The 22,194-nt window shown below is 35.1% G+C and overlaps 1 protein-coding gene across 1 annotated transcript in view; it reads left to right on the forward strand.

Annotated features, from left to right (window-relative positions):
- Positions 1 to 19,685, forward strand: part of ZDHHC17 (zinc finger DHHC-type palmitoyltransferase 17) — a 74,088-nt gene extending 54,403 nt beyond the window's left edge. The window contains exons 11-17 of the mRNA XM_040553833.1: positions 5,777 to 5,901; positions 8,884 to 8,946; positions 9,847 to 9,940; positions 13,886 to 13,969; positions 14,354 to 14,511; positions 16,624 to 16,718; positions 18,400 to 19,685. Of these exons, the coding sequence (XP_040409767.1) occupies positions 5,777 to 5,901; positions 8,884 to 8,946; positions 9,847 to 9,940; positions 13,886 to 13,969; positions 14,354 to 14,511; positions 16,624 to 16,718; positions 18,400 to 18,538 (758 nt within the window). The 3' untranslated portion in view covers positions 18,539 to 19,685. The remainder of the gene's footprint in view (positions 1 to 5,776; positions 5,902 to 8,883; positions 8,947 to 9,846; positions 9,941 to 13,885; positions 13,970 to 14,353; positions 14,512 to 16,623; positions 16,719 to 18,399) is intronic.
- The last annotated feature ends 2,509 nt before the right edge of the window (positions 19,686 to 22,194 follow it).

Here is a 22,194-nt window from a genome sequence, read left to right on the forward strand (position 1 = left end):
ATTCATTCTTCTTCTTCTGGAAAATTGCCCTGTAGCTTTATTGCAAAAAAAAGAAATTGCATGCCTGCTCTATTTTTATAGCATGAGGCACAGTATTGTGGTTGGGGAAAGGATTCTTGTATTTTTACAGCTTTATATGATTACTTACAGCAGACCAGAGTACTACTACTTTATACTCTGTAATGCTGATGTAATGAAACTTGTCCTGGTAGTTTTCCTGAATGCTGACAATATCTTGCTCAGGAAAAACGCACTAACTTGAAACAATTGTCAAGGGATGCCATACTGGAACTTTAAGTGGAATATTATAAGTAATGTGAAAGTCTTTACTGATCCAAGTGATACGTTTAATGTTCAAGTATTTGTTAAGAATTCTCTTTTCATATAGATACGTGTAGGGTGTCTGAAAGATCATCTAGTCTTCTGGATTTAAGCCTAATGAGGCAGAACAGGACAGTATCGTAAAGAACATACAAAACTAACGATTAGCAGCACATTTTCTTGAATTTCAGGGTGGTCACATGGAAAATGTAAGTTATAAGACCTAACGGTATGTCTTTCAAAAGACCAATCTTGAAAGTAAATTGAAATAGTTTATATGAATCTAATGTACTTAATTACGTAAATGTTTCAATCGGATTGGATTTTTCCCTGCAGTTTCTAAGACTAATTTATTTGTTAAAAGAGAAATACTGTTCTTGATGGGAATGAGAAATGTGTGAGCTGGGTATTTATGTATGAATCTGTGTTCCCATGCTTCCCTTCTGCTTTTTTTGTGCATAACAAAGGATAGTTATGTCTTGCTCTCGTAGTGTATCGTAATCTTCTACTGTTAGCAAAGCCGGAGTAAATAATAATAATAAAAATCCTGCACACTGAATCACTATGTTTTAATTGATTTTTATTTTTAAAGGGGAAAAAACAGTTGAAAGTACACTTTCAAATAATAAATGCAGTAGAATTTAACATTTCATTCTGTTCTTTTAGCATTTACAGGTAGTATGTTCTCTTGTGTCCTGTAAAAGTTCAGGGCACATATACTGGGTTAATATGTCAGTTGTTCATACAGTCTTTTCAGTTACAGCTGAACAAATAGATCCTGTTGTGTCAGAGGTGCTTTTGCTGCTCTGTTTTTCTAAGGTGTCAGGGTGTACTGTAACCCAAAATATTCATAGGATAATTGTTGTTGTTGTTGTTCTACCCCTTCCATTTGATGCAATTGTGAGTATGTAGTTTTCAATAATTATGCTTTTTTGTCATGGCATACCACTTGCAAAGCTGAGGTAAGGAGGTAGAAACCAAATGGTCTGTATGTTAATAATTTATTATTGACTGATGCTTTATCGGTTACCTTTACATTATGACAAATACACTTCATATATTAGTGGTATTTAGGTGAAGGAAAACAAGTACTGCACGTTTTTTCAATTAGTGAAAGAAATAGTAGTTTTTAAAACTGGTTGTAACAGAATTCATGATGATTTCCATGCTTTCACAAAGCTGTTGCAGTAGCATAATGTTTTAAAGACAGTAACAAGCCAGTTGGTACAGTTAAGCAGTAAAAACAAAGCAGACAGTATCAAAATTTAAACGTTGCCGCCAGGAAAACAACAGAAAGTCTTGCATGGAGAAAGAAGGAAGGCAGTGGCTTTGTTTCTAGAGGAACTAAAACCAGGGGAAAAGAATCCAAACCCCAGTTCCAGCTGTCCATGACTTACGTTCCCATGTCAAAATATTTTTTCTAACTAAAAAGTAAACATTTCTGGGGTGGAGGAGATGGTAGCGAGTTCAATTACTTTTTGGAAACTAAAAGGTTTTTCTTTATAAATAGAGGATGGAGGTGAGGTGGAGAGCCTTTGCAGAGCTTTTGTTGGTAAAAAAAAAAAAAATGAATGTAGTCTAATAAATTCCTGTCAAAATGAGACCTCTCGTGTACCTGTCTTCTGTTCCCTACCTGCCTACCTGTAGGCTTGGATCCAGATGTACAGCTGTTACGAATTGGCAGATTCATTAGCCGGTATTGATCTGACATCTTGTGTTAGCTGCAGATCTTGCTCTTTAGGAGAAAAGGACTTTATTACTGGCTTAGTAGTGAGTGGAAGAGCATATCTTGGTTTATAATGTGTACTTTGGCTTGGTTTCAGAGTTTGTTGCAGGGTGTGTAGCTGTGATACCAGGAATCATCATTTGCTTGGGCCGTTCTAAATAGGCTGCAAGTCAGGATAAAAAATTACCTGATCACGTGTTTGCATCACTCGTGGGGTTTGGGGTGGGGATTGCTTGTTTGTTTTTCTTTCTTTCTTTCTAATGAGATAGTCTCTTGGTTCCAAGTGGTTTCCTGGAATAATTTTCAGCCTGTTGTTCTTATAATTAAAGGATGCTGATTGAGACTAAAAGTAGGAAACATTTCATGCTTGTTTCTGCCTTGTCCCTCACAGTGAAAACCAGGGAAGCCTCATAAAAGACAGCAGATTGGTGATGGTGCCAAAGGTAAATGCTGTATCATGCTTTTTGCAGCCATTAATATGGTAATGTGGTTTCCTTTGCCTAGTTGTAAATGAGGATGTTAGGACAAATGAGGCACTGTCTCTGGAGAACCAATTCCCTCCTCTGTAGCTAATGCTAAGCTACACGGGTTTTGTTATGTATGGAGAGTTTTGAGAGATGTCTATGATACAAGTTGCAAAGATCTCTTTGAAAGTAAATATCAGAGGGGAATTCATAATTAAAAAAAATAATTGCATGGCACTGCTTGTCTGACTTGAACATCTTAAATCCACTTCCCAGCTTCAGCATTTTCTTTATGTAGTGTCTGAAGGCATACAAAGTGATTTAAAGTAAGTGAGGTGAATCTCACAATTGGAGTTTTGTTCACACTAGATGCTAGAAATGTCCTAGAAAATACAATTCTAACTTTTCTTTCTCCTTTGAAGTCTGGATGGTTTTTATCCCTTCTCCCCAGCTTTAATTCAAACCTCCGGGGGGAAAAAAAAAAAAAAAAGGCAAAACAAAACGTATTTTTAAGGTACTGATGAAAAATGCTGTTTTTTTGTCTTCCTCACATATGTAGTTACTGCTTGCCTATATGTAAATATATTTTTTCATATGGACTCTCAACGTCTCCCGTCTGTGGTACTTACTTGCCACAGTTTAGATGGTCAGTATAGCACTCATCTCAGAACACCACAGTAAAAGGCAAAACGTAGACTGTAGGGAGTCTCTTAGGCTCTCCATGTATTTTATAGAGTAAAAAGTGGGAAGGGCACATGTAGAAAAATTCTGTGTACTGAATTTCTTCTCCGGTGGTTTGGATCCGTAGACAACTTCTTGATCACATATTGTCCAAAGTTTAGCCAGTAAAAACAGAAAAGAAATATAACCTTAAGGTTTCAAAATTGTTTTATTGGATAGAAAATAAATTGTATTTTCTCCTATCTTCTTTAAAAGTCTAGACATGACGTATAGTAATTAAGGAATGGTCCATAATTTTTTTTTCAGTTTTGCCTTTATTGTTTGTAGCAGATGTCTGATTAGGGTATTTTTAAAGGAAAAAAATCACTGTTGTGGCAAGAACACCAACGATAATGTAAATATAGCAAAGAAAATTTAATTTCTCTAAAGCTATAAAAATAAGTTGAACCAGCTTACTCTTGGCAGCAGGTAGTTTTAGAAGAAAAAGAGGAAGAAATTAGATTGTATAAATTCTGCAGTCAGAGCTTTTCATCTGTAATGTATGAAATAGAACTGTGAGTGTTCATTTTGTAGTATCGCTGCTTTTTTCTTTTTTTTCCCCTATTACAAACTTGCTGGAAACAGCTTGTTAGAGGAAGGATTAGCCTTTAAGAAGTCAATAACAACATTCTACTATATAATGTATGTTATTATAATCTTAACCTAATTTGTCAATATTTTTATTGGAAACTTATAGCCAATTTCTCCCCTCAACGGAGAAGGGAAATAAAAGTATTTTGGGATGCACTTACATTAACAGTTGGACTTCGTTCTTAGCACTGGTGACTGGAAAAAGGGAAACGTCACACCCATTTTAAAAAAGGGTAGAAAGGAGGACCCGGGGATCTACAGAACTGTAAGCCTCAACTCTGTGCCTCAATGAGAAGAGTTTACTGAGAGCAGCCCTGCAGAGAGGGACTTGGGGGTTCTGGTGGACAGAAAGCTCAAACATGAGCCAGCAGTTTGCGCTTGCAGCCCAGAAGGTGATTTCAGAAGTCCCAAAGAGGCCTTGGTTGCATTTATTGATAATTCAGAGTTCTTTCATGCCGTGAGAGTGGTGCAGAAAGATTTGAGAGGCTTACTGTTATTCCTCAGAACTTCTATTTTTTTTCAGTTAATATTTGCTTATATCTATGCCACGTAGGTTTATTTACAAATGGTTTATAAGATATTTTTCTTCACAGTTTAATGCCTTTCTTAAGCATTTTTCCAATAATACAAACAGAAGATAATAGATTTGTAGATATATAGTAGAATATATTTGAGCATCTATTCTAGTTTCAAAATCCAGTTTTTCTCAAAGCTTGCAAAAATGTTTTTGTTCTGTTGTTTTTAAAGTGTTCTGTGCCATTTCCATACAGATTTTTGCATGATATTTTTAAGTTTTTTAACAGATAATGCTTGTATACAGTTTTGTAGCACAAACACATCCATATTAAGCTTTAATTACAGAAGTCTTAATGACTCCCAAAGTAGAGAGGAATAATCACTGACGTGACTCAGAATAATAATGTAGTTTGAGTGTGCAGTGATCTGTGACAGAGTAAGAAAAGTGTCCTTTTTGCACAGATAATTCTTTAAAGTCTTCTCCTATCAAAGCTTTGTCAAATACGGCATCTCTTTGCAGGTATGACTGGCAGCTGTAAGGTATCTTTAGCGTTGGCCAGGTCTTTTACAGGTTTATCACACAGAGCAAATATTCTGATTTTCCCATTTTAGTGGAAGAGGTGTATCTGAAGTATTTGCTTTTCTGGCATCACTGCTAAGAAATGTTCTCATTCTGAGAAATGTCAAGTGTTAGAACCCTATGCACGTTATAATGAAAATCATTCATCACAGGAAATATATTTTAAAGCTAATGGTTATTTTCTGTCTTTATATGGTAGTTGATTTCATAAGCACTTCCAGGTTCACGGGGTCCTGTGTTTTTCTAAGTATTAGATGTATTAGTATATTAAAAATAACTTCTGTTGGTGAGAAATGTGGGTATTGCCTTACGACAGGACCAGGTTTTAGATGGTACCTTTCTTGGAGATAAGTGGTGGTTGCGAAGTGATCGCCAGGCAGCATTGTGCCACGTAGCACAATCCCTTAAAAGGCTAGAAATGGGCCTTTTTGTCATCTAACTGGAATTTCAAGCAAGTGAAGACAGAAGCAGTCAAATGACAATCTTATAAATAGAACTTTGAAATGTTTATTGTGAAAACAGGAAATACTTTTAAGGAGATAAATTTCATGGAATTTAATTTATTTAAAGAGGAAAATAATTACAAAACTGAACCGTCATTATTCATTTTTAGAAGGATAAGTGTTTTAGAAGTGTCTTTTGGAAAACAGCATTTAAAGAAAAATAAGTTTGGAATTTTGAGCAATAGAAAATATTGAATACTGATAAAGTTCTTACAGCTGTGTTGAATTTTGTTAATTCAGAGCACTGACTCCAGAGCATTTGTAAAAATTCATCTTAAGTTCATTTCAGAATTATTAGTGGGTGTTGTCAAGAGGAAGTTTGATTTTGAACTTTAAATTCCTTGACTTCAAACACATCTCAATTTTTTCTTTATACACCTTCCATTCCTTGCTAATAGTGTTGCACTTTTCTACAATTTTGGAAAATCCTGGAAATCTGATCCGGGAATCATCAAAGCCACAGAAGAACAAAAGAAAAAGGTAAAGCCACGAGTTCCGTCAAATGTATTCTTCTGCTGCCTTTGCCAGTTGGTCACAGTAGTTTGCTGTTTAGTATGTGAAATTTCAGTAAATTGTTGTATAACAGTAGGTCTAAAATGTTGAAAATTTCCCTTTTCTTGCAGATTTCTCTCTTCCATTTGGAATATACGTTCAAGTCTTACTGGTCCAAAGTTGCATTTAGATTGTTCTCAGTAAAAAAATAGAATTGCAACTCAGATTTTCAACAGAAAAAGTTATAAAGCAGTTGGATGAAAATGTGAAGGTTTAGAATTTTGCCTTACTGAAACATACAACCCATTATGGATTACGTGTTACTTATTGATTCTATAAAAACTTTCCAGACTTCCAAGCACCTCTAGTTTTCTTTATGTTTGTGTCTAAAAATATTAGATTGACGAAGATTTTAAGTGTAAAACAACCAAAACCACAGGCAGTCTGGGGTGGTTGTTTGTTAAAATATTAGAGAAATTATGGATGATTTTGAGACATTTCTAACACTTTTTAATGCTAATTAAAAATTTATTTTTCTAAATTTTTTTTAAATTTCTAATATATTTTAGTTATGGATTGTTCACAGCAACTAACCTGAGCATTGAATATGCCAAAATTATACAAGCAGCAGAAACATTTTTTGTTTCATTCTGAGTTTACCAGAAGCTCACATACCACCAAAACTGAGTTTTGTGCTTCCACTTTATGCTTACTTGTGAAAACACGTGTGGATTAACATCAAAACACTTGGAATTATGGCCTTACAAAGGGATAAATATATGATAGCCTTTAAAACATGGTTGCGATTGCTTAAACGATTTTTTCTCTGATTATTACTGAGTTTTGTTGGTCAATATACAGATGACTGTGCAAATTCCCTTTCTATTATTGCAAATTTGGCAAAGTAAAATCCAGACTAAATTCTCTTCCTTCAGTGGGTCTAAATTAAATAGAACGATCAGCACCTGCACCTGGACTCAGACTCAGCAAATTGCATGAATGTGCAACTCATTTGATCTAAGTGCACAAGTCGTTACGTGTGGGTGCAAAAGCCTTGCTGAACTGGATAGGAAATATAAAATGCAACTTCCCCGGTTAGATGAATATCATCATGAATATTTTAGATTTCTTATGTTGCAGCTAACCCAACTGGAAAATGATCTATTATCAGGGGCATAAGCCACTGATTGCAGTGTAGTGCTATCTCGTGTTTTCTTAATTTGTCTCCAAATGTGTTTATGTTGAGTTTGCCTTTAGCTTTTGAACAAGTAACCAAAAAAATTCTTCTAATTCCAGATGACCAAGTTAAGTATATTTGGAAATGTTGCAGTAAGCAACATTTTTCAGATGTTTATTCTTTTGATATCTCATGTTCTTTTTTCATCTATCATTTCTATGTTACAAAATAACCTGAGTTACTCATAAAATAAGTAAATTAATAAAAATATCCCATATTCACAATCAAATATTAATAGTTTGAAAGCACATAAAATAGACCCAGGGTTTACAAAGCACAAAAGTGTGGCAGTAACTCAAGTATCCTGGGTCTTTGTCTTGTAAGTTTTACGAAAAATTATATTTAAAAGTGCTTTATCTACTCCTGGTCAGCTCTGTTCTCATGAGCTTTGGGATCTTGCTTGTGGACCATACCGAACTCAAGTTCAGTAGGAGGTTCCCGTAGTGGAGATGAATACTGCACCAAAAGCAACTAGAAATACAACAAGCAAGGAGAAAAAGTAGTCCAAATTTTGGAGTTTTTTAAGAAGTGTTAGAAAATGGGAAAATTGTTCCTTGTTTGCCTGAAATCAGCAGGGGAAGCTTTAAGACAAAGCTCACCCCTGGACTGTTGACTGTAGCTTTTACTGGCTACTTGGAGGCAAAAATTACCATAAACATTTCCTGACCAGTTAAGTGTAGTATTGTGGAGGAAAACTTCTGTGGCTTCAGTCCTATTACCCATCGTAGAGTTCATCATCTAATGAAGGAAGTGATGATTTTATTGCTGTGGTGAGAAAATAATTAAGAACTATCTTACTGCTATAATATTAAGAACGATATTAATAATTAAGGACTATATTACTGCCTCTCCAGTTAGAAACCGTGTTAATGCATAAGCTATATGTGGTTTGAAAGGGAGCAATAGACTGACCTCTTTGCCATTAGGCTATTTATGCTGAGTAAATTCCTTCTGGATCAAGGAAGGGTACTTTGGCAAAAGACATTTTCCGGATATTTTCCATATGTTGCAAATGTCATTTACAAGTCTCATGTGGGACAGATTTCAGCTGCTGAATTTTAAAACTTGTTGGAAGCCATTTAATGGAGTAATACATTACTTCTATTCCAGCAATAAAGTAGATACTGAAGGAGCGCACAAAATAAAAGAGCTGTCATTTAGTGTGAAGGAATAGGGATGCTTTAGCTGATACCTATTTATGTGCATCACTTGAGCCATGAGTATAACATCTGGAAGAGGAGGTTTGGTTTGCATTATTATTCTTCTCTTCCTAGAAACTTCAGCATCTGAGAAAAGAGGTGAATATAGATTTAAAGTTTTTGATGGGATAGCTCTAGAAATAAAGTCTGGTTTTTAGACTGGTTTGTCCTGCTAGCTTCATGAAAGGTCTTAATTGTGTTCCTGTTTAGAAATTCAGCTGCATTCATTTTAATAAGCTTAACAATAATCTAGTCAAACTGGTGCTAACCAGTGTGAGGATGTATCCAAATTAATATAAACTTGCTTTTTCTCTAATTAAACCTAGATAGAGAGTAGGAATGAGTATAAACTAGAATCAATTTAGAAGTAAATGTCTATATTGGTTTAAAATCAATTTTAGATTAATTTAAATTGTTACTGTATGTAGAAAGTACCTGAATTTAATGGAGCTCACAACCTTGGTTGGATGTGCAGATATAACAGTGGTTATCAACATTTGTTTGTATACTAAAACCTAATTATTTTTTTTTCAGACAATAGTAGAACTTGCAGAGACGGGAAGTCTGGACCTCAGTATATTCTGCAGTACATGCTTGGTAGTTGCTTTCTCTTTTTTTTTTTTTAATCAGTTGCAGCACTTTTTAAAAATAGATTTTCCTATGCTGAACACACGCACGGCCTTAGTAATGCAATATCAGGGACAGAATTTATTTGCTATCTTTAATTTAAGCAGTTTTTTCAATAAATAACTTATACAAAAAGCCTTTGCAACAATAAGGAAAAAAGCATTTGTAGTAAATGTAATGTATTGTGGTTTTTTAGAAAGATAGCTAGTTAATTATTAAGGCATTCAGTATTTCACTGTAATGCTCTGACCTATGTAGAACATGAATGATGTTAATATTCTTAAAATCAAATCTGGAAAATCAGGTATAAATGTGGCACCTTAAAATCATCTGTGTGTATATACATATGTATATCTTAAAATACTTAACAGATCTTTTCTGTTAATCCTCGTTGCCATTTTGTATTTCTTTCAAAACACATGCTTTAAAAAAGTTGCTGAGAGTAATCTAGCATTGTGAGTTCCAGTTGTTGAATTGCATTCCTGTCTTTAGAAAATAAGCTGGAACAGTTTAGGTGTCAGTTATCAATAATACTGACAGAATTGTGGAACTCAAACTCGTTCTGTACTTTCACTGTTAAAAAGCTGAAATGAAACTGGTTGCTGTAGAAAGCTTAGTATTTGGAGGGGATAGAATAAGTTTTGGGAAAAAAAAATCCTTTATATAAACTAATCAGTGTAAAAGTAATTTAAATTAGGTTGTAATCTATAATTTATTTAACATAAACATATGCAGACTAAGTCTATTAGCTAAGATTGTTAAAAATTGAAGCTATCTAAGTAGTTAATACTTTTTTTGCATTAAAATGTATTCTTTTCCTATATAAAAATGTCAGATTTTTGATGATGTAAACGTTGATAACCATTACAGATACGGAAGCCAGTGAGGTCCAAACACTGTGGTGTATGCAATCGATGTATAGCAAAGTTTGATCACCACTGCCCGTGGGTGGGTAACTGCGTAGGTAAGTAATTCTCTAAAATATTTTGCCTTCATAATGGATAAAGAAGGGAAGAGCTTCTGAAATTGACCGTGTGTTTTATGGGATTTTGTCTGTTCCTGTTTTATGGTGAAAGTGACTTGGGTTGTGTCCAAGCCACAGAAAAACTGTTGAATACTTTTGATAGAAGGAAACGTGCTTTTAGTACTGAGCTTAGCTTTTTTCTACATGCGATTCTCAGCATTATTCTTATCTGTATTGTCTCTTATATACCCATCCTCAAAATTGTTTTGTGTAATTCAGTTTCCTGTATGTATATTTATATTCACTTACATTCTAGTATTTAAAAGATGAAAATCTTTAACTGCATTTTTACTTTCCACAGAAAGAGTATGTACTGATTCGACAACTATTTAGCCATTTACATAATGTAATTTTTTCATCTTTACTAATAATTTTCTAATGGCAAAGTGTGCATATTCAGAAGTGCGATGATTATAGTACTTACATACAGAATGGCTTACTGATGAGGTATTATTTTCTTTATGGCCCCTTCTTCCCCCAGCCCCCAGATTCACAGGTATTCACTTATTCTCCCCAGCGATGATGTAAGGAACTGAATAGAACATGAGTAAAGTCTCTAAATTCTATGTCTTGTTTTTTGAGAAACTTACTTGAAATCCTTTATTATGTAGGGGGAGCTTCACAGCCAGGAAATTAATATAGCTTGCTTCATTTTTTTTAGGACACAAGCAGAATTTTGGGCAGGAATTAGGACCTGGATTCACTGACATTTTAGTCCTTCCGAATACTACTAATAATAGATGGTCACTGTAGTTTGACTGTTGTTATGGTCAAGAGTAAAATGGTCAGTGCTGACATTTGAATTATAACAGCATCACTGAAATCTCTTTGAGATAGTCTTGTATCACTCCCTTCTATTTTACATTTCCTGCTACTGTCATTATCTGAGTTACTTTTGATTTCCATTTTGGATGTTTTACAATGAGGAACTAAGGCATCCTTAATGTGTAATGAAAAACAGCACAAAGGCAGAGTGGGCACAGGCTCAGGTTTCGGAGACAACGCTGAGTGACAGCTTGATATTTATTTTTCAAGGGTGCTGAGGAGTACTTGTCAGTGGGACAAAGATCCATGATTTTAATCAGTAACTTGAAAAAGCGTAAAATAACATGGGGAAGGAAAAAAAAAACACATTGTGTGTAATAAGAGAGTATGTTAGGAGTAGGATTAAGTTAAGGGGAGGAAATGTGATGTGATTTGGGGTGGTGGGAGGGTATAGTGTATTTTTTCCCCCCCCTCAAAAACAGTGGTGATGAAAAAGGAGAATCTTCCTGGTCTTGAACAGATCTGGATAACTGGTGGTAAAAGTAAACATTAGGAAATTTGAAAATATGCTGGAAAAAAAAGTAAGAAATTACACTATGGGAACAGTCCTGAACTGGAGGGAATAATGGTCTAATGACCTTACATGGCTTTTCTGCCTCCAATTTGTTCGTGGTGACTCTGTTCATAGGATTACAAAACAGAATCCATTCTTAAAACAGCACTCATGGTATGTTTCCCAAAAAGGGAAACGTGAATTATGCCTTTCCCAGGAAGGTTGAATTTGGAAACACTTTGTATAGTCTTCCTTCAAATGTGTTAAAAGGATAAGAATTTTACTAAAGATAGGATTGCAGAAAGTCTGTGTGCAGGCACCCTAAAAATAAATCCTTTGGGGTTTATTTGCAATGCAAAGAGAGACAGTATTTTTACTATTCTGAAGAGGTTGACAAGAAGTGCAGACTATTTAAAAAAAAAAAAAAAAAAGGTAATTAACTGGGGCAAATTATTTTCATCATACCTTCAGAATTTTAGTTAACATTTCAGCGAGCAAGTCTCTGGAGGTGATTGATTTATACCTATGTTTTTAACTGAGTATCAGAATGGCATTATGCATTTTACAGTCAGTTGTTTAATAACTTATTTTTCATTTTCAAACTTGCAGTTACGTTTCAAACTCAAACTGTAAACTTGCAACAGAAATCTAGTTTACAAGTAACAGCATGAAAGGAGCTATAGCCAAATTTTATACTGTTATGTCACAAGTTGTGCTGACAATGTACTGAATTATTGTTTGGATAGCAGTAACTGAAAAGGTAGGTCTTGTGTACGTGAGAAATTACATTATGGTGTAGAAAAATGATTTCTTCCCAAACCCAAAAAAGGATTCTTCTACAAGGGGCTAAAAGTAGGAAAAGAGGAGGAAGGAATGAACAAATCATCCAAGTCATGCAATGTGTAACTCCATCAGTTAAAAAATAAAAAGCAGTTGTCTTTATTATATGTTATTACCTATGTATAATATAAACAAAAGCATATAAAAGAAATTAGCAACTATTCTTACAGCATTGTCTTAACTGTGAAGGATCAGTGACTTTGTTCCTGTCAGTCCAGGGTGAACCTGTAGAAAACAGTGCTGTGTTTCGCTCAGTTTTATTTAAGATAAAAAAGGAAGTTCTTTCCTTTACTGATTGTGATCCTTTTTGAAAGTTCTTTCTTTTCCAAAAGAAAGTCCACTTTCCTTTTCTGATGTCTTTTAATAGTTACCAAGGCTGTACCTGTCTTATTTCATAGGTTTAAATTCTATGTATATGTTTTCACCAAATACCTGGATTTCCTGTTAAGTAAAATTTGGTCCAGGATCATTGGAGACGCTACTGCAAGGAATGTTTCATCAAACACCTATCAGATGGACCTCTAGGTCACCATTTAAGTTTCTTTTTTTTTTGATATTTTTTCTTAATGAAACCTAACTGTTCCAAAACTTAGGATGCAAGTGGAAGTGATACCTTAGGGGCATTCCCAAACACTATTTCTGGTGTGCTCAGAGCTGACTGAAGGCAATGTTGCAACATATTTTACATCTGAAGGAACTTGTTTGATTTTCAAGGAAATGTCGTGTTTAGTCTAGCTTGTGTTTGTGTATTTTTCCTTATCTCTTATTTATACAGTCTTTCAGTTCTCTTGCTAAAAGCACTTGATTATTTTCTGCCTCCAGAGGATGCTCTTGCTTTAGCAGGCAAAACATTTGACATAATGAAGAAGAAAATGCTGTGCTGGTAAATGTTGACAGCCAAATCTTCTTTAGCCCATTACAGTCTTTGTTGGTTTAGTTCACAGCCTAGAGCTGTTGGAAGGTTACAGCAGTGGGCATATTTTAGAGACAGAAGGAAGGTTGAGTCCTTCAAAACAACGACATACATAAGAGGCATCTTCTTAGCTGTGATGATGTTAGAAATAGATCATCCTTTAAATAACTGATTTTTCTTGTGTTTAAATGCAGTCAGAATGTTCTGGTTTTTTAATGCCATTCATTATCTTAGCCAGCTCTTCGGGGCTGGTCTGTTCTGTTAATGTCTAACTTCTTTTAGATATTTTGTTTTCAGTTAGGCTTAACCATGCTTGATAAAGCTAAGTTTTGAGTTAACTTATTATCGGGGGAGTTGTATTTTTTATATTCCTATTTCTTTTAAGTAAGTGAACTGCAGTTTGGCTTTTTTTTTTTTTTCTAATGGAATTCTAAAAAATATATATTGATGTGTAATTCCTGGCTGTTCAGGGTTCTGCAACAGCTGTTAACCAACATTGTTAAAAATATTGTCTTTTAATAATTGTGTTGGCTCATGAAAGAGGCTAAAAATGAAATGCACTTTTGTGAATTTCAGCTGTAATGCAACGAAGTGAAGTAAATAAGTTCTTTGTTCTCAGTAGTGGGAAAAATCATAGTGAAATTAGCTGTTTCACTTGTCTTTTAAAGTAATACTGGCTTAATGTTGGAGAGTAATATTTCTATATGCAATAATGAACGGTACATAGAAGCAAGAAATTAAGCTATCCTGTGTATTGTTGTCTTTCTTCTGAAAGTGGAGTAATTTGATCCCCGTTGTTCTTGTACAACTTTAGGAGCAGGGAACCATCGCTATTTTATGGGATACCTGTTCTTCCTCCTATTTATGATCTGCTGGATGATTTATGGATGTATCTCTTGTGAGTAAATAGTTTTGTGGATTTTTTTGGCTTTTTTTTTTTAATTGCTTGTAAATACTTAATTTCCTGGTAGGGATTTTAAAAGATTTTTTGTCTTATCAAAGTTTTTGATATTTTTTATTCTGGAATTGAACTGCATATTAATCATTGCCTATACTAGGTAATTTAAATTAGATGATGTTTTTCTTGTCCTAGTTTATTTTCATCCTCATAGCATGTATCTGCATATGTCATATATTCAATGACTTGGGAAAGGAAGTGAGAACAACTAAAACTCTTCTGTTTTCTGATTTCATGTAGCATGTTCTAATGTGGTCTTTATGTTGATGTATAATAAACATGTCTTAAATCTTTTTTATGGTGTTTGATCCCTTTTTTCTCTAGACTGGGGTTTCCACTGTGAGACAAGTTACGCAAAGGATGGATTTTGGACCTATATTACACAGATTGCTACCTGTTCTCCTTGGATGTTTTGGATGTTTCTAAACAGTGTTTTTCACTTCATGTGGGTGGCTGTGTTACTCATGTGTCAGATGTATCAGGTATGGAAGAGCACTTCCTTCATAATGCTGAGTCTTGGGAGTGACATAGGAATATCAAACAGTTGTCATTTACATTTTCATGTTCATTATGCAAGACCAGGTGTTCAGACTCTCAGCCACAGCCGAAGGAGGTAAGTATCTGTTGTCTCTGCACAATAGAAGGCATTGTTCTCTTCTTGTTCACTTTTTTTTTTTGCAAGAGGTTAAAATACTTACCTCCTGCTTTCCATTCTAAGAATGACAAAAAGGTAAAATAGACCAGAGAAAAGCAATAAAGACTAATAGAAGCCTAGAGGATAAAATCTGTGGATAGAAGTAGGAATAATGCAGTATGTCATTAGCATTAAGAGGGTGGTAACTTCAAATGGGATGCAGTAATTTCTTACACTGCTTCAGGGTAATTCGTCATCACATGACTTAACTGTAATCTCACCAAACCCATTTTTTTCTGTAACCTTTTTAATGAAAGACAAGTCATACTGGAAGCCTTTCAGTATGACTTGTCAGTAATGAACAGCGAGACTCACTGATTTAATCTGTCCAGAGATCCTGGAAATGAAAATCATCCTATAAGGCTTAGGTGAAACTTCTTAGCAAATTTGAGTTTTGTCCTCCTTTCTCTAGAATGGTTATTTACAATACATGCCAATTTCAAAGTCTTGCGTATGAGCCATTCGGTCTTTTAGAGGTCTTTCTTGCCCAAGACAAATGAGCAAAGGTAACTACATGCATTTCGTGTGGCTTTCAAACAAGTCTAAACCACCAGACTTCTATAGCAGGATAAGCATGTAACTTTCCAGAGAGCCTTCTGTCACGTTTGTGTCATGATCTATTCTATTAAGTTTTGCATTGAGGATTCCTGTTAATACACTCTGTGTGCAGGTGAATCTTTGAATTACAGGACACCTTGAAAAATACATCTCATAGTATTATGTATCATTAATGTAATTAAGTGAAATAAGTTTAGCACTTTAATAATTAATACATTTCCAAAATTAATACACTTCTAAAGAGTGTTACATATAGAAAACATAGGATTGTTTTGGAGAATTATTTCTTTGGAGTTTGACATAGTGATGAAATCGATATCCTCCAAATTATTTCTTTTGCTGTGCAACTACACAGCCCCTGCTGTTGCTGCTTTTTTTTTCCTCTCCATTGTCAAGTTTTGACTTGCCCTTCATGTTGAACTGGCCAGGGTTCTTGCCAAAGCACTGCATACAAAAGAAAAGTAATTTAAAACCTTTACTTCCAACTTCAAAAGTTGGCCATTAACACCTCATTTATATACATAGAAATGAAACTCCTCTGGGTTTCATGGAGGCAGAGAAAATGCTTGAGAAAATAAGTAAATCTAAATGAGGCAAGCAAACGCAAATTTAATTTTCTCAATGTTCTTCCTTTTCTACCATGCAGCAGAGTTGACTTTTCATATTCCACTGGGACTTAAAAGATTTTATCTTGCTATGGTATAAGGCTGTTAAGGGGGTTCTCATATTTTTGTTTCTAATTACATCACATTACAGTAAGCTCCAGTTTTATATCAGATACCATGTTAGGCTAAAGTAGTTGGAAAGTTGTTACAGAAAATCATAGTCTGTGGGCCAAATGATTGTGGTTTAAGACAAACAAACTAAAAAACCTTTTTCTAGTCGTCTTTTTATCTTGCAGACAGAAAAGTTATGTTACTGCAACAAAGATATAAATTGGAGGGAAATATACTACTGTTGTATACCATACTATAATCAGAATGTCAAGAGGAAAAGAAAGTGATTCAAATGCTGTGTGAAGAAACTCCTGAATCTATTATTTACAGCACACCTCATCTGACAATGTATCAGTCAGTCATCTCTTTGTTATGAACTAACAAGTCACAGTTTGTTCAATGATCATGATTTATTTCCAATCACTTTCGACGTTAAACCTTTTGCACAATCTGGTGCAGCTGCTGTATGGTGTTTTATGTTGGGATTCGACAATTTCTGCAGACAAAAATTGTTCTTCAAAAGAAAGAATATAAAAAAACAAATCCTTTTTCAGTCTGTCTTGTGCAGGACTTGTCTGCCTGTTTTTACATGGGCTAAATTGCTTACTTTATTTTCCTGTCTTCAGATATCTTGCTTAGGAATCACTACAAATGAAAGAATGAATGCAAGACGATACAAGCACTTTAAAGTTACAACCACGTCTATTGAAAGCCCATTCAAGTAAGTTGTAAAGTGTAAACATGCATTTCTCGCTTGTGTAGCCGTTCACATGGTTGAATTGTGCAGCTTGGTGAAACAAAACATAGCTAAATACTTTTAAAGGATTTTCATTACTTGGAATGCTGGAGCTGTCAGCAGTTTTTATAGTAACGCATTCTGTCCAGTTAAAAGAAGTGGCAAATATTTTGTGGTGACTCGAGACAGTGATGTATAAACACCAGAAATAGTGCTCTCTAGCAGTGATCGTATTTTACTGCAGAGTTTATGGGGAAATAAACCAAAAATACTCTCTCTATAAATCAGGTGCTCAAACCCAGAGGTAGTTAGTTGCTCTGTGCACTAGCTTCCCTTTTTCTTTACTGTGAGCAAACAGGTAGCACTTTCTCTTCAGGAGGAAGATCATTGACGAAAACTGGTTGTGGGGCAGGGAGCAGGGTGTCCCAGGAGCTGAAGTGGGTGTTGTGTGGGTGAGATGCGTGCCTTTGGGTGTCAGGATTGAGGGTGCAAGCAAAGAGAGGAGAGCTCAGGGATGATGTGGCACTGGTATGTTAGTGCTTGTAGGAGATGAATACAACAGCAGCTTGTGAAGTCAAAGCAGGAAATAAATGAAGGCATGAGGCTGGAATATGGGTGGGTTAAGGGCGTGTTATAGAAGGAGCAGAGAAAGGACAGAAAAACATGTCTCATCCCACTGTACATGCTGTGTCCTGCGGGAGCTGCTCCTCTTTCAGGTAGCACCAAAGGGAACAGGAGATAAGAGTGCTAGAAGAGAAGTTTGTGTGATGCTTTTTTTTAATATCCTTCTGTACAAAACTTCTAGTGAGAAACAGATGAGCATCTCTGTATGGTTTAGTCTTCCTATAGATAAGAGTTGTAGCAAAATCAGGTAATTATTTTGCCTGAAGAAAGAACAAAGGTGGAAGACAGGATAGGAAAAAAACTACTGTTTTTATCTCCAAGTTGATGTCACATTCACAAACCATTTTCACTGGAACAGGTACTATTATAAAAATGGCTCCTAAAAATAACAGCAGGTGTCTAAAATAACTGATTTGGCATCACCTTTCAGATGGAGCATTGTGAGACGAAGCAGCAGTCATCTCCTTGTTGCTTTGAACTGATTTGGTGTATTACAACATGAGCTTCTCTTCCAGAAAACCATAATTTATTCAGCCCATTTAAAAAAAAAAATGGAATTTTGATGTAGGCATCTTGATTATATGTCATATATATAATCAGTTCAATATATGTGAACTGATTAAGCATCAATTGAACAGGCCAATCTAATTCGTGAAGATAATGCTTTCTTAATTTTGTTTTCTCTGGGGACTTAATTGATCTTAGATCTACAACTGGTGAGAAAGTATTTATGACAGAAATAAATAGGTATCAATAAAGACGGACACTATTCTAGATAAGAACAGTGGATAGTGGAAGAAATACGATAGCAGATAGTGAAGGAAAGTTAGTGTCTTGCTTGTGTCCAAGATCAAACATTGATGAGTCTAATGACGTACTTTAGAACTTGTTCATCAGCAGTCACTAAAATATTTTTTACGTGAGTCAGTTCTTTACAGTTAGGAACTTAGACAATAACTGAATTTGTAAAAAGACAAAAAATGTACTTTGTTAAAAGAGCTATGGTACTGCTTATTAACGTGTGTTTTTATTTTGTTTTTAGCCATGGATGTATAAGGAACATTATAGACTTCTTTGAATTCAGATGCTGTGGTCTTTTTCGGCCTGTCATCGTGGACTGGACAAGGCAGTACACAATTGAATATGACCAAACTTCAGGATCAGGCTACCAGCTAGTGTAGCACCACCTTTGTCCTGTGAGCATATCATATCTGAGTGGTGCCTGAAAATTTTTCTCTCTCTCTCTCGAATCCACATCCCTTGAAGAGTAGCATGCTATGTGTAGGGCTGGTGATGAATCTTAAGGTACCTTCTCTTCATCAGAGTTTTATTAACAAGAGTGAAAATGGACAGAATAAACTGCCAAACCTGATAAGGAAGAGGAGGAAGATCAAAAAGGGATTTTAACAGTTCTTAACATGAGAATTATTCGCAACAGCATATTCACAGTATTTGTTGTTGTTTTTTTATTTAAGATCTTTCACAATGGAGCATGAGTTTATTGAAGTATTGACATAAGTAGTTATGTTGTGCTGAGCAGAAAAATTCATTTCCCAATATGAATAATTCCACTGAAACAAGAATTTAGAATATAAAGCTAAATTTCATGATGCAGAGTTCACTGATCGCTATGGTGTAGTTCCTGTAATGTGATTTTTTTAATACAGATTTTCTGTAGTATTATGTACATTGAAAAATGTGCTTTTCAATACTGTGAAAAACATCATGTGGTGGGAATCCCCTGTAATGTGTTACGTTAGAGCAGTAGGGCACATCAGATAATGGTTCTAAAAAGAAAAAAGAACTGCCCACATTTTTTGGTGAATGTTACTGTCACCAGTTACTGGTACAGCTAAATACTTGTAAAGGCCCTGTTCTGAGATTATGTAGTCTGAAATGAATGATTGTGCAAGTAAGAAAAGCTCTTCTGTCAAAGTTAAAGCCCTGCTTAAATGCATGATATACCTGTAAAGCTAGTTCAGGAAAAAAAAAAAGTGGAAAAACTTCATTATCTTTGAAGTAAATGTATAAACAATTTACAGAGTAGCAATGTTTCATTACTAGGTTTGGTCCCCATACAGTACAGTGTAGTGTAATTGCAGACACGTTCAAAGAGAAATTGCATGGGGGAAACCAAAGGTGTGAGAGCAAAAATCTCAGTTATAAAAAGACAAGATGAAATGGTTTTTAATTGACTGCAACTGCAGAAGAAGAAACTAGAGTCATCTGAATTATACTTACTTTGTTTGGAAGTAAAATGATGGAAAACTTAAAAAAAAAAAAAAAGTCCAAAATAGCACATGCACATAGAAAATGTAATGCAACATTCTGAAGAAGACGGTGTATTGGCAAGTGGAAATCACCCTTAATGTTTTTAAGTTCTCATGCTACAGATGTGTTTGGAAGGTAAGGAATGACCTAAAATTGCATTCCAAGGGGGCTTTTCTTGAATGTGATGCACTGATTTTTGTTATGGTGTTTTCATATACTCATAGTGAATTGTTCACTGCTTTCTTAACTATTGTTTACAGAGAGACTGAGAATCAGGTTAGTTTTCTTCTAAGTGCTGTAGCAACCTAGTGGTTCGAGAAACCTGTGAGGGGAGTATGGGGAGGGGACCTGAAAGCAGATGTCTGAGACCAGTGTAAAGAATGTGTATCTGTATATAAATAATTTATCAAATAGTTTTCTCTCTGTGAGTGTGTGTTTAGTATATTTAAAGCTGCTCATTTTCATTTTATTCAACCAAAAAGTGTAGGAAGATATCTAATGAGCTTTTAGTGATGTTAAATATTGCTGTTAATAGGCATTATGCCCTGCAAATTCACTGCATGTTTGATGCTTGGCAAAATTAGCGTTTTCTGTAATACGCAGATTACAGGTAATAAAGCAATCTAGTGGTATTCCCGCCCCTTGCCTTAGTCAGAGGAGCAGTGAAACTGTAAATAGTTGATGTTCAGTATTTGCAAGTAAACATTTCTTTTTGTAGTTGTTTGTTGATCTCAAGACACACGCTTAGTTTGCAAGTACCAGATATCAGGATTTACAGAAGTGCAACAGTAGAGTACTTGAATGTTTAATACTGGAAAAATCAACATCATCTTGGACACAGTTCTAATGGGAGAGGTTTGGGTATAGGGGAGGCAAGAAGCTTTTGCTATTTTTGTCAGACAAAATTTGTAATCCCAGCGAAGACACGTTCTGTTTCAGTGAAAACAGTTGACATCAGTTATTCATATTTTTCTAATCTGAAAACAAAAAAGCATGAAGACTTCACAATGTTGTTTATTTTATTTATCAGGAATGTTCTGCATATTTGTTCACTTTTCACATGTCTGTTGGGGGTCAGTTGTCTTGAAGAACTTAAGTCCACTTTATTAAATATCACCTAGCACCAGAAGAGCGGTTTGGTTTGGTTTTAGTTGCCCAGTAGCATTAACTGCCATGAATTGTGGCACGCTGTCCACGTAAAAAAAGTTTGCAGACAAAGGTGATCTTTGGTAATATGTGGTGAATTCTACACTATTTACTTTTAGTACTTCTCTGGTGACAGTTTTGTTAAGATCTGCAGAATTTGAGCAATAGTAAATAGTTGTTAAAATGAACTTGCATATGTGAATTGGGGATGTGAAGTTTCCAGTGCAGATTGTCATTTGTCTCGAGTAATACTGAAACTTTTGATCAGAGTCGTAAAATCAAGCAGGAGGGGGGAGCCAGCTATGCAGCATTTTTCTGTCAAGTTATCAAACTTGCAATTCATTTGTTGAACCAAAACTGCATCGCTTCTGAAACTTCATGAAGCTGATCCAGACCAACAACAGATCAGACCAACTTAATCTGATATAGGTAGAATAAATGGGAATTTTGTCTTGGCCCTAAACATGTGCTGTTTCTTTGCAGGTTTCTGTATGTCCACCAGATATATTTTTTTTCAATTAATGTGTAAAACAGCATCACTGCATTTTAAGCTATGGGATTTTTTTGTATATTCTTTATTTATAACTGTGCCAAGTATTATTTTAATACTGTCAGGATCTTGATGTATTACATTGTGAACAAAAAATCTGTAAAATGTTTAATAAATTAGCTCTCCTTACATAAATTAAATCTGTTAAATTTTGTAAGTTATTAATCAAATAAATATTGACTCTTAGATGCAGTGTTTGTCTTGACTTCAAATGTGATTACACACGGCATCATTTTTATCCAACCTCAGAAGCCGTACCTCAAGGAAAAAGCCGCTACCTTGCATCTGATTTTAGCAGTGTTGGTTTCCAGAAAGATTTACAGGTGTCTCAGAAGCTGGCAGGCACCCAGTTCTGTGCTGATGGGAAATCCTGTAAGGCCACTTTTTCACTGGGTTTCAGTAAAGTACACCTTTCTACTACCGGTTAAGTTACTGTTCCCCAATGAGATTCTCCTTTCTTTTGAGTAAAGGATGCTGGCAACATAACTGCTTTCTTAAAGGGAAGGGGATTTGGGGGAGCATTTTAGGTGTTCAAATGTACTTATTTAATGTTGTTTGAGGTATTCTAAGGATAAACAAGACACATACACAGGGCTAGTAGATATGACCAAGATGTGCATGTCCAGGTGGCAGTTGCAGGAGACGAAGTACTTTAATTCCTCTGGTCTGTGCTAAAGGTTAGGTTTTAGTAGAAACAAGGTAGCCATCCAAGTTGTAATTTAATCAGGATATTCATAACCAGCCTATACATTAAAATATAAGGCTGGGACTTGGGTACACTTAATAGGGGGAAATGTTTCTGTGCTTTGTGCTGGGTGTAGGTTCAGTATTGGCATTGATTCAGAATTGTTGCTGCTGTTTTTCCCTGCT

This window comes from Cygnus olor, chromosome 1 (assembly GCF_009769625.2).
Source record: "Cygnus olor isolate bCygOlo1 chromosome 1, bCygOlo1.pri.v2, whole genome shotgun sequence".
Taxonomy (NCBI): Eukaryota; Metazoa; Chordata; class Aves; order Anseriformes; family Anatidae; genus Cygnus; species Cygnus olor.